The 13,373-nt window shown below is 44.7% G+C and overlaps 1 protein-coding gene across 1 annotated transcript; it reads right to left on the bottom strand.

Moving 5' to 3' along the window:
• Positions 1-7,987: 7,987 nt before the first annotated feature.
• On the bottom strand, positions 7,988-11,103 carry AVPR1A (arginine vasopressin receptor 1A). Its single transcript, XM_062017062.1, has 2 exons — positions 10,101-11,103; positions 7,988-8,271 (listed from the first exon to the last, which is right to left on the bottom strand). Exons 1-2 carry the CDS (start codon positions 11,101-11,103, stop codon positions 7,988-7,990), a joined length of 1,287 nt encoding a protein of 428 aa, XP_061873046.1.
• Between the last annotated feature and the right edge of the window lie 2,270 nt (positions 11,104-13,373).

Below are 13,373 nucleotides of genomic sequence, written 5' to 3'. Positions count from 1 at the left end.
TTTCCCAGCTTGTATTCAATTTAATAATGTTCTGCTAACTGTCAAGCTTCAAACCTATCGATTTAATAAAGGGCATCTGTAACCACATATCAGAACTTAAGATTTTTGAGCCTCTGACCATGAGCTTCATGGTGAGCTAGGCTATCACAGATACATAACTAAATCCCTGCTCATTTCTTTCAAAAAAGCCAATTTGGCTTGGAAATGAGATTATGTATAGACACACAAATGCATCTTCTACTTTTATTATTTACTCTTATAATTCTTTATTGCCCTGACTGCTCTCAAAGTGTTTGGAGGTAATGGGACTTCAGAAGTACTGAAACTCACATGAATATCCCATGTCCTACTGAACTCAATCCTTAGCTCTAGTGTCTCACGTAATACCTGGGAGACTCCCTTCGCTCCCTTGGAAACACTGAAATGTCTCGCATTTAGAAAATATTATGGTGGCTATTTAATAATGTTTGCTCCTACTCTGGAAGCGAATTACTCAGATGAAATGCATGGCAAATTAGTCTGATGGTTTAATTTCCTTGTTTTTCTGATCATGGCCAACAATAGAGTGAATCATTATTGGTGGTTTCCTCTGAGCAACTGACACTCGCAGTACTTCAGAGTATGTGTTTGTCTGTGCCTACCCCATTCTGCAGATGCCTACTGCATAAGCTGCTTGCTTTACAATGAACTAAGAGAGAGCATTTGTTACCCAGTCCTTTCTTATTTTTGCCACTATTTTGTACAGCTACTATTCTTACTTAGAAAAACATTTAAGCAGCACCTGAGCAAGTTCCTTCTTTTGATAAGAATGCTACGTTAGATGTCTCCTGTTCCTTTGGGTTCTTCATAAACTGCTCCTCACTTCCTTAACATCTTCAACCAAAAGCTTTCTAAAATACTAGGAAGACTGTTGCCTTTTAGTCTGAAGATTTAGGCATTTATTGTGACATTTAGCCTAGCTTCATCACCTCTTTCCAAAAAGGGGACTGGTATTTAGGTTTCTTTCTTTCTCCTCATTGAAAGCTCTGTAGCTGCCCATTTCCCACAGGACATGTCCATGTCTTTATTGTGGGAGCCAAGACCCTACAAGTCACATGTTGAATGCTTAACTTGAAGAGATTGTTGTCCTTTTTTAGACATGACCTTGAGCTACCCATCTCTGGGCACACACTTACAGATTTGTAAAGAGCTTCATGTAATTACAAATCCAGGAGACATGGGACTCCTTTTCTGAATATATAAAACATATCTAACAATTACAAAATGGAAATCATTGATACTTTCAAATAATCTTTGGGCTGAGACATGTTTTATTTGCTCTGAGTCACCAGTTCATCTCTCTCTCAATAGTCACTGCAGGGTTCTTCATGTGATAGGATCCATATCCATAGAATCACAGAATTGTTTGGTTGGAAAAGACCTCTAAGATTATCAAATCCAACCACTAACCTCACACTGCCAAGCCCACCACTAATCCATGTCCCTCAGCACCTTATCTATGAGTCTTTTAAATATCTCCAGGGATGGCTACTCTGCTGCCTCCCTGGGCAGCCTGTTCCAGTGTTTAACAGCCCTCTCAGTAAAGTTCTTCCTAATTTCCAATCTAAACCTTCCCTTCTGCAACTTGAGGCCGTTTCCTCTTGTCCTATCACTCCTTACTTGGGAGAAGAGGCTGACAGCCACTTCACTACAGCCTCCCTTCAGGTAATTGTAGCGAGTGATTACATCTCCTCTCAGCCTCTTCTCCAGGCTAAACAACTCCAGGTCCCTCAGCTGTTCGTCGTAAGACTTGTTCTCCAGATCCTACACCGGCTTCACTGCCTGTCTCCAGAACCTCAATGTCCTTCTTCTAGTGAGAGACCCAAAACTGAGCACAGTGCTTGGGGTGCAGCCTCACCAGTCCCTCCCTCCAAAAAGAGTTTAAAATGGATACATTTTAATGACAGTTGTGTCTGCTGCTGCTCCTATGGTCTTTGACCTCACACTTGCTGCAGCCACCATTAACAGCGATGGGGAGACTATGGCAGGAGGAATCATAGCAGCAGTGGTGGAAGAGCCTGGAGCAGCCACTGTGCCAGTGTATGATAACTTTTTCTTTATCTTTCAAAATAGGCTTCATGCCCTGGAGAGCCAAGTAGTTTATAATAAGTTTTGTCAGGTTTTGCTTTAACATCTACATTTCTCTACATCCTCCATTGCCAGTGCTTTGCTTAAAAAAGAATGTTGAACTCGAGCAGCACTTCTTATTCACATGTCCTATAAGAATTTAGGAAGATAAACATCATTACCCTGAACTACAGATGAACACCTCAGGCATTAGTAAATTAACTTTACTGGTGCTGGATACGCAGCCACTGCCACTGGGGATACAATTCAGATCTCCCAGTGCCTGAGTTTTTGTAAGAGGACATAGACAGCAATGAACATGGGGCAGCAGTGGCTTCCTACTTGTCCCTGCCAGCTGGGCTGGACAAGAATGAGACTGGTGAACACAAAGAGGAAGACCAAAGGCAGAACGACTTCTATGGCATACTTTGGTCCATATGATATCATTGCCCAGGATATTTGTGCCCTGCAGAAGAAGTCTTTTTTGGCTCAAATCTAAGACTCAACTATTTAGATGGGGTGCTTTTTTTCTGGGTTAGATGAAAACTCCTTCATTCAAGGGCCACAAAGTGGAATGATTCATGTCAAATAGGACAACATAGTCCATTCATAACAAGTGGGACAAGAAGTCGTAAGTCAGAAGGAATACAAATCATGAGGGTTCTCTGTCTTCATTTCTAGTAAGGCTGTATTTTTTGACCAGTGGCAAAAGTAAAGCTCATATATCTGGTTAAGCAAGTCTCACAGGCCTACCACATTTGAGGGGGAAAGATAAAATATTATAACCCTAAGTATATAAAATACTGACATGGAAAGAGGACTGTGGTTGCAATAGCACTTTGTCCTACTGCAGAGTAGGAGCACAATCAATTTAACAATAGACAGTCATGAGATGGTAGCCCTTAATTCTGCAGTCAGATGGCATTAAATCTTAATTACTGCTTATGCAACTGTTAATAGCGTTAGATCCTTACAGAAACCCATAATGAACCCCAGCAGTTCAAAACTGTTACTGGGAATGACTTAATTTGGCATGAAATGGAAGGGAAGGCACTCTTGCATTTACTTCATCATTAAAAGGAAAAAATCTAAGCCAATGAAGAAGCAGAAAAACTGTAGATGTCCTTCCACTAATCCTGACTTTATTTTCTGAAAGCCATCCTTTGTTTAAAGAACAGTGAGAAAATGCAACATCTCTAACCCTCCCCTCCCACCTACCGCCCTTAAAAAAAAATATTGGAGGGATTGTGGAGTCTCCTTCCTTGGAGGTCTTCAAGACCCACCTGGATATGTTCCTATGCGACCTGATCTGGGTGAACCTGCTTCTGCAGGGAAGCTGGACTAGATGATCTCTGGAGGTCCCTTCCAACCCAACCATTCTATGATTCCATGAAATGGGCAATGGGTTGGAAATGTATTAAATATTGGAGATGTGCAAAAGGTTCTTCTCTGCTTAGGAAAAAAGTCCACCTTTACCAAATATCATATTGATCCACCTGGAACTAGAGACACTTACTATTCTCCTCACTGTACAGCTGGGAAAAGCGTTGTGCTCCTAATACTGCATCACAGCCTTGCTTTTCAGAAATGGAGTAGCCCAATGGACTGTGTCAGGAATTCAGCTAAAAATGTCCTTAAGAAGACCTAAGGCTAATTTGCATGTAAATTGTTACTCCAAGCAAGTTTATACCAAGACATGGCAAATTACTGAGCAGCTGTACCACAACAGCAATACAGTATTAACCCATTAACACGGTACCAGTGCAGGACTCTCTGCAGGACTGGTCCTGGGAGAGGCAGAGCCATGCTGGCTGGCTCTAACAAAGCTCAGCATTGACTTGTCGTGATTGCTGCTTGCTTGCTTTTTCCATACCTGCACAAACCAGTCTGCATGACATATCACCCTTGACAGTTCCTTGCCTTTTTCAAGGCTTGTTGGACCTTTTCTTGTGTGAGAGACTGTTACCTGAACCAACCAGGACTGCTCCCTGTGGAGCAGCTGTGATCTGTTCCTGGACCTTGAAATCTGTTTATATACCTTGCTGTTCTTTCATCCAAGTATCAAGTGCTACACCTTCCAGTAATGCTCATTTCTAAAGAAGTACACAGAAAACCCATCTTATAACAGTAAATAAAGCTCCAAACTACTGTTTAAGCACACTAACTCCATTCTGCCCCAGTCTTCCATGTACGGAAGGAACTTCTTCCATCCTGTACAAGAGGGACTGTACCACTGACATTCAGGCAGGCACTCTTTAGAAGAGGACACTGTTTAATTAACCCCTTCTGTAGGTGCAGAACTCAGTCTAGAATAACTCTGTAAGAGGTTCCCTTACGCCGAAAATGGCTCTGTATTTTAGTAATAGCTCTACTGCAAGATCTGAGTTCACTTCCCAAAGCTGGGTCACTGGCACGTGCCTTGGGACAACATCCAGCCCTGCAGCTTCTTGTCACCTTCTGCACTGGTTTCCATGTGCACAAATTGGAAAGGAGCATGTGTGCACTTTAATAGCATCTTTTGATCTGGACAATTTGGAACATGCCATAAGATTTTCCGCAGACAAAACCTTTGTCTTTGCAGGACTGGGCACACATGAACTTGTGTCTTCTCATAGACCGGTCTTGATGTGGTAATACAGAAAAAAATCCTTTCTTTTTTGTGAGCCAACCATATGTTTACCTACAAATTCAAGAAGAAAATGAATGAACAAAAAAGCTTTTTGGAAATTTATGTTTCTTATTAAAAAAACAATATCTTTTCCATCTGAAGTGCTCTGCTTCTGTCATCTAATTTTCCTTAAAATGCTGCAATTCTAGGAACACCGACACAAGCAACACAGTGGAAGCTCATCCATTCAGTTGTGTTTTACATCAGAAGCTAAGTATTTTCTTCCCCAAAATGAAAAGAAGAATGTCAAAATAACCCCTGCAGAATGCCAATAAGTGCCATGTTACATATTTTAACAATACTAGCTGCAAATAGTGGAAAGCACGTTTCTTCTTTCTGCAATGTATCCTTCATGCAGTATGTGTAACAAAAACATTTTAGTTTTCTTAACCCCTTAAGGCTTTTCATGAAAACAACATATTAAAATTAATGAAAAAATTAACATTTTTTAAAATATATAGAGCATCACTAAATATGTTTTTGGCCCTGAAAAATCTAGTCAAGCAAAAGAAACAAAATGCCTCTCATCAAACAAATATACAGGTTTATTGGAGTATGTTTCCATGTTTTAAATGTGCAGTGGCTTCACAATTTCTCATTTCCTTCTGTTTTCATTAGTGTGTCCTCCTGATAACCCGAAGCAGCAGTTAAAGAAACCTGCATCTCCACAGATGAACAATTAAAAAATATGGGCTGGATCTTCCGACATTACAATTATGTGAAAAAAACCAGAAATCTATTAACAAAAAATGCCTGGAATCCAAATACTGCTAAACAGTGTTGTTAATTTAATTACAGAAACTGTAGAACACTCACGGGGTATATTAATGCTGACAAGCTCCAAGTGTATGCCTAGATTTGGAAGAAAATCAAAATCATAATTTTGAGTCTGTTTATACATACATATATGTATATATATAGGTCATTACCCAGCTTAATGTTATTATCAGCATTATTCTACATTTGTTTTCTCATCATCTTCTCTGTTCGACTATAAAGTGTAATAGAAAAATAATTGAATTCCACAAACATGAAAATTCTGTTAGTACAGATAATTGCCTTTTAATACACATTTTACCTACAAAGAAAGTAGTAACACAAATAGAAAACTAGGCACAAGTATAGTGCACTTAACTTGAAACACTTGCAACTTGGGAAACTGTGAACTACCTACTTGCAAAATATATGCAGTATATATAATGTGCACAAATACACAGACCCCCAGCACCACTGCATGCATTTTAGCTGGGAGGACCAAAATACAACAAACCTTCACCCAGAACTGATGAGAACTGTAGTCACATCTGTGTACTGAAGGTGGTCATAGAGATAGAATGTTAAATATAAGCCATTCCACCATGCAGCCCTTTGGGTTCTAGTGTTTTGAACAATGACAACAACATTAGACCAGATTGCTCTCTTGAAGAGCAGAAAATGATAACAAGAAATGTAGAGAGAAGACATAGAGTTTTCTTTAGTGACAACAAAATGAATTAATTTCTTTTTAGCTAGGATCTTCCCTATTCTTTGCCCAGAAAAAAAATCAGTGGTGCATCTGGGAGTTTCTAGAGTGGATAAAAGCTTGAATATGATTTTATCCTGCATCTAGCTCTATTAATTTCTGCCACCATAATTGTGACAGGCATGAGGGCAGCACAGCATCATCCTCGGCGGAAGCCACGGTTGTGGCTCCAACCTCTTCTATCCTCGAGCAATTAGAAAAGCAATCTTGTTTGTCTGGTTTTGGGGGTGGAAAGAGAAGCCTGCTTCTGAGGTTCCTCTTTACAAACGTAAGCACGCACATTACACAGTCATGCATGTGTCCTACTGCTCTGGTGAGTCAGTTGAGACTGCACCAGAGGTCGTGCCCTGTGCCGGGGGAACTTCTGGATTTCAGGACACAGGAATCTCACAATAGTGAAGCAGACAGATAGCCATACTTCTCAAAGAGATCCTCAGAACTTTAAAATCATAGCAAAACTTATTCAAGGAGCTTCAAAATGCGGCCTCCAGGTGAAAGATGGGCTCCACAGGAAGACATAACAGGATTATTTGCAAGGTGTAGGAACTCCATTTGACTTGGCACGCATAGTAGTGAAAGCAAGAACACCTTGAATGCACATTTGCTGTGCTGGCTTTTTATTGTCAGTTCACTGCCAATTTTGAAGACTATTGCCGTGATCTGCCAAAAAAAATTCACACAACAACATCACTGACTTCTAAGTTTGATTCTCAGATCTGTATCTTGGAATATACTGATCTTTCAGCTCTTGCCATTCTCCCAAGTTTTTGGGGCTATTTGCTTGACAAACAAAGGTGGCTTGAGCCTAGCTGTCTCGACGAAGAAAAAAGACACAATTCTTGCCCATAAAGCAAATGCTTCTGGTAGTCACAATGAGTTTTCTTGGTGTATCCATTTGCAACAGAGCTAAACTAGTCATAGCTTATCATACTTACTTAGCAATATATTTTTTTAATAAGTTTAAAAAAATCAAGGTAGGTGCAGCAACACACAAAAAGTTACACTGTATAACTTCCACTAACGTGAAGGGAAGAGGAATTATCACCCTAAAAATGAAAACCCACAATACACATACAGACTTCAATGCGCCTTCACAAGAGCTGTTAAATTTCATTAACTGAGAATTTCTAGATCTTCACAAGATAAAGCAGTGTGATTAAATTCCCAATAGCTCAGAGCCTGTCTAATGATGTTCCTTATCTGGACAGTCAGGACTTTCTCCTGACTCTTTCTTTTTGTGTTTAAGACTAAATGGTGATCTTGCTCATATCGTCTTTCTCTGTGACTTCATCACACAACCATGAGAAATTTTAGGCATTAACACTAGGGAGTGAAATTACCCCAACACTTACAGACTCCATTATTTTTACTGCTTTGAACAACAAGAAAACAATGCACGTAGTATTTTAGAAACAACTAAAACAAACAAACAAACAATATTCTATTTAGAAAAATAATTACTTTATTGTTGCCACACCTTCCTGATCGGTTGCTCAAGTCCTAAATACCTTTCAAAATAATTTACATGCTGCAGAACAGCTTATCAAGCAATGCCACACATTTTGTCTTACAGCCATCCTGGTCATCCCCTGTCACCACGACCAGTGCCTTTGAGCAGAGTCAAGTGCTACGCCGTAACCTTCCCAAACACTGTTAGGGGGCTGTCAGCCCTACCTGCCCCCGGGCCTGTCTCAGGTTGGAACAGGGATGAAGCTGGTCGATTTGGAGTGGGTTGACTCTCTCCAGGTGTTCAAGCTGTGGGTTGGGCTTCTGTTGTTGGTAAAAGAAGTCTGTCGCCTGCTGTTGCTGTTTGAATCTTCTTTACTCAGCGTTCGCTTTATTTTTAGGCAGCAAGGGAAGCTCTGTATGCAGTCTTGCAGGAGGTGTCCACTGAAGAACATATAGATCCAAGGGTTGCAGCAGCTGTTCAAACTGGCCAACAGAGCCGTGACGGTAGTGGCAGTGTTTTCAGAATCTGGGGAGGGGGAAAGAAAGTGGGTTAATCATCAAAAGAACATGTGCACCATTCAGTCAATTGCTTCATTAACTGTTGGATTTCTTTTCCTGAGAAACTCTAGTTCTCAAAGTTGAGCAGCAGCATTTGAAATGAATAATGAGGACATAATCAGGAAAGTTATTTATGTAAGGCTGCTATTGAGGTGAACGGGAATTTCCCTGAACAGACTTCAAAAAGCTGTGACAGGAGAAGTTATGGGGAAATCCGTACAAAATAAAGCTTTAGTCCCATTTCCACTGATGTTTATCCATGTGTTGATAAGCTCATGCTTTAAATACTGAACAGGTTTTGTTCAGACTTTTGTTTTGAAAACTGGTTGCCCTGGGGAGGCAATGTAAAAATTTCCACTGATTTCCCATTGCTAACAATAATACTGAAATTGGCTGTAGACATTTGCATGTTGAAAAGTGTTGAATGCTTGAGTAACTACTGGCTTGTGAATCAAATTTGGATTTCAAAGGTTATACAAATTTTACTCCAGGGAAAAATGGAAGTTAGCACTAATGCCATAAAACAGCTGTGGTCTTCTAACTTTGGTAATTAGTTAAATCATCAAATACTCTAAACATATATTTAGTCTAATCAATTTTTAGTGGCCTTTCTTCATAAATATTGAATCTTCAAGGAAGTGTAATTGGTCTGTTAAAGCACTTCTGTAGATTTAAAGAATCTCTTCAAACAAACCTACCAAATACCCATGTGTTCAATTAGGTTTGTGTTTCTTCAGAAGTGAAAAAAAAAAAAACAACCCAGCCCTGTTTAATTACTGTAAGCCTTTATTTCTCTGTAGACACCTGCATTTTAGGCTTGACTTTAGTCCCATTTTAGGGGCTTTTAAGTGCTCTCACTACAGTAAATGACAATTTGGGGATTTTTTTTTTAAATCAAGAAATTATGAGTTTTAACATTTTTATTTGCTGCTTTCTCATTATGAGGAAACAAGGTATATACGTTACTACGTCGCCTGCCTTTCCCTATGTAATAACTTCTAAACTCAGCAATTACATTCAACCAGATTTAGCAGGCATACTAAATACTAAAATACCAAAATATAAATTGCCACTGTTTCATGAGAACTAAAAGAGTTACTCAGAGGTGACTGCCCTGTTGAGACGAAGGGAAGGGTTCAAGGTGTGCTCAACCTCGCTGCTAGACAGAGGGCAAAGCACAGGCAAGGCAGTTACAGGAAAGAAGGCTTAGTAAGTTCCCTGCTCGTGACATATATGTGTGTATGCTTGATAACCACGCAAAACATCTGCAAAGTTTTATTCAAAGGCATCTTCAAATGCAGAAAATGTTGCTGCCACACGTTATCGCCACAAATATTTCCGTTTTCCACCCGCAGTTTTGCCACAGATGAACACGGCGGCTGCTGCTCTCTCCGGGAGGTGTGTGTGGGCGACACAGCTGCCCCTAGCAGCCCCTCCACTCCGCTCCGCTCCAGATGTTCCCGGGGCCGGCGGGACCGAGCGCCGCCGCCTCCGCACTGCCGCTCCGCGGGACCGCCCCGTCCAGGGCCCGGCGGTGCCGGCGGCCCCGAGGGCCGGCTTTTCTTCCGGCCGCGCCAGGCGCCTGCGGGGTGGCCGGCGTGCGGCTACGGCTCCCCGGCGGGGAGAGGGGCCAATTCGGCGGGACGGCGCGGGGAGGACACGCTCCGGCGCCGCTTTCGGCTTCCGCGCCCGGATCGGGACCGCGGCCCCGGGGGACGCCGACGCCCGCCAGCGCGGCCAGGGGGAAGGCGGCGGCCGTGCCCTCCCGGTGCCCGCCGGGGCCCCCCTGTCACCTACCGACCCAGGGGAAGCGCTGGTCCCAGACGGACCACATCTGGATGGTGAAGAAGGGCGCCCAGCAGACGACGTATGCCGAGACGATGACGAAGGTCATCTTGACGGTGCGGATCTTGGCGCGGGAGATGGTCTTGACGTTGCTGACGCAGGGGGCGAGCAGCGGACCCCGCCGCGGGCCGCCGCCGCCGCCCGCTCGCCGCCCGCCGCCCGCCGTCTCCCCCGGGCGCGTTTTGCCCCTGACGTTGCGCCAGATGTGGTAGCAGATGAAGCCGTAGCAGGTGACGAGGATGAGGACGGGCGCAACGAAGATGCCACCGGTGATCCAGGTGATGTAGGCGCGTGGCCCCCAGGGCATGATGAAGTGCGCCCAGCAGTCGTAGACCTGCGAGCCGCGCTCCACCTCGCTGAGGGAGAAGATGAAGTACTGCGGGGTGCTGAGGAGCAAGCTGAGCGCCCAGGCCGCCGCGATCATCCCGTAGGAGCGCTTGGTGGGCTGCTGCAGTGTCTTTAGCGGGTGGCAGACGGCGATGTAGCGGTCGGCGGTCATGGCCACCAGCATGTACGCCGAGGCGAACATGCCGAAGACCTGCAGATGCTTGACGACGCGGCAGAGCCCGTCGGGGCCGTGGAAGCGGTGGGTCACCTCCCAGCAGAGCTGGGGCAGCACCTGGAAGAAGGCCACCACCAGGTCGGCCAGGCTGAGGTGGCGGATGAAGAGGTGCATGCGGGACGCCTTGCGCGGCGTGCGCCGCAGGGCTAGCAGCACGCTGCCGTTGCCCACCACCGCCACTGCGAAGGTGACAGCCAGCACGGCGATCTCCAGCTTCGCCAGCTCCTCGTCGCGCCCGAAGGGGTCCCAGCCGCCCAGGCTGCCGTTGGGAGACCCCGACCACGCCTCGGGGCTGGGGCTGCTGCCGCCGCCGGGCTCCGCCGCCCGCCACCGGCTGCCGTTCCCGGGCGAGGGCGCGACCCGGGGGGAGTCGGTGCCGCCGGCCCCGCGCATGGAGGGGGCTGCGCGGCGGGGCCCGGCCCGACCCCCGCACTCCCGCACGCCCGTTCGGCGGCCGCCGCCGCCCGTTGCTTTCCCGCTCCGGCAGCTCGGAGCGCCGGGCCAGGTGCCTTTATCCTCCGCCGCGGGAGGCGAGGCGAGGCGAGGGGGGAGCTCCCGCGCCAGTGGCTGCCCAGCGCCTGGCGCCAGCCTCCTCCTTCCCCCGGCTGTCCGCCTGTCCCCGCCGCCGCGAGAGGCTCGTCCCGCCGCCGCCCTGGAGGGGACCGCCCCGCCGGGGCACCGGGGCCGCTCCGCCCAAAAAGCGCGGCTCCGAGGGGAAAGGGGGTCGGCCGGCCCTCCCCTGCGCGGGGAAGCGGCAAGGTGCAGGGGGAAGAGCCGCTGGGGGCGAAAGGTTGCGCCCGCAGAGCTATCTCACGGTCAATTAGAGCAGCACTGTAAAGTTTAATTGAGAATAAAAATGTTGCTGTAACCACGCAGAGCAGGTGGAGGTTTGTTAGTATCAGGCTGCACGGCCCCGAACCCATTTTTCCCTTGAGCATCCAAGGCGAAGGGACCGGTCGGTGACGAGCTCTGGCTTGGCTGCTTGAGAGATCCCACCTGCGTATTTGGCATGTCACAATCATGTTGGGATAAATTCCAGCAAAGTCACCAATTATAAAAATTAGCATAGGGTTTGAAAGCAACGCACTAAACCTGATGTTTTTCAAGGTTTCAGGATTTCATCTAGGACATTGTCATCCAGATGTTAGCATATACATCTAAACCACGTATTTCTGCAAGTACAATCAAAATCTCATTTCCTACCAAGTTCCTGGCAGTGACTCAATTAAATTTCTATTTCAAACATTTTTGAGCTGAAGACATTCTTTCCTTTCGGTAGAATGAACTTGGTGCAAATCCCAGTGTCACTGTCCTGAGTGTAAATTGTGTGAATTTACACTCCAATTTCACCAGGACCTGAATTTAACCCTTGGTTTAAAAAGTCCTTCCCTCAGTAAGTCACACAAAAATGCATCAGATTACAATGAAGAAATATTGTATTAGATGCCACTCCTATTTTGATTTTAATAAAGCTCTCTGTATGTGCCTATATATGACTGAAGTTAAATGTAGTTGCAAAAAATATGTGGTGTTTTTCCTACTGGTTTTACAGAGAGAAGGACAAAGGGTGAAGAATTAAAGATGAAACCATACTTCTTTGATTAAAAAGATATTTCCAAAAGTTTTGACTGCAAAAGAGTCTTCCAGCCTAAAACACAAAAAGATTATATGTTTCTAAACATACTATACTTGTGCAAGGCTTTATCCCAGGCTTTTTACCCTTTTTTGGGCTTGTTAGCCTGTGAGAGGGTGTGTGCACCCATGCCAGCCTGCCACTACCCTGCCTTTGTTCAGAGGTTAGTGGCAGTAGCCTGGAAGACCACCTGCTCCAACAGTGCAAATAATTGTCATGAGCTTTTCTGTAAGAAGCTGGAAAAAAACCCACAACCACAAAACCTGTAATACAGTTAAAAAGATGTTTCTCCTCTAAGTTTCCAGTGAACTTATTTCTTTAAAGGTGCCTTTGTTCCACTGTTTAGGAACAGTTTATGGACAGTTCGGTGCATTACTCACAGCTTAGTGCCTGTTCCACCTTATGTTATGAACATTTCTGAAGGTATTGGTAAGAAATTAATACTTTGGGGAGTCAAAACCTTTGAAGGTCGAACTCACACAGAGTTTCCCAACTTTTCAGTAACAGATCCATAATGTTACCTTAGCTATACATTGTATTAGAGCTAGGAGACTGGATGCACCACGTCAGGCTGTGTGGCTATAGGTTTCTGGTCAAATACAGAAGGGAGTTAACTGCACATATGGCACCGCACAGTTACCAAGGCCTCTTTCACACCCAAAGTATCATACCACGCCATGAGAGGAATGACTTGCCTATCTCTTTGACATGCTGAATACTATGTAAATGAACAGTGTTACTCAGGAATCTCTACTAACAGGTTTTCTGCTGTGCAAACCATGCAAGGATCATAAAGTTCTACTCACTACTGGGTACGTCATCCAGTAATAGAAGAGGTGAAACTTCAGCTGTGACAAGGACATAAATATGACAATTGGAGAGTAAGATAAGGGTGGTTTTGCTAGCTCAGAGTCTGAGAGTTTGACAAGCCCACAGCATCTCAGAGACACCTTTTCCAACCTATACTCAATTCCTCTGAATAGTGTTTGTAAGAGTGTTTCCAGAGCAAAAGACTGGAAAGTTGCCTCAG

The sequence above is a fragment of the Colius striatus genome, chromosome 1, assembly GCF_028858725.1.
Source record: "Colius striatus isolate bColStr4 chromosome 1, bColStr4.1.hap1, whole genome shotgun sequence".
Taxonomy (NCBI): domain Eukaryota; kingdom Metazoa; phylum Chordata; class Aves; order Coliiformes; family Coliidae; genus Colius; species Colius striatus.
The sequence above is the reverse complement of the archived record's forward strand: the minus strand, read 5'-3'. Positions and strand labels throughout refer to the sequence as shown.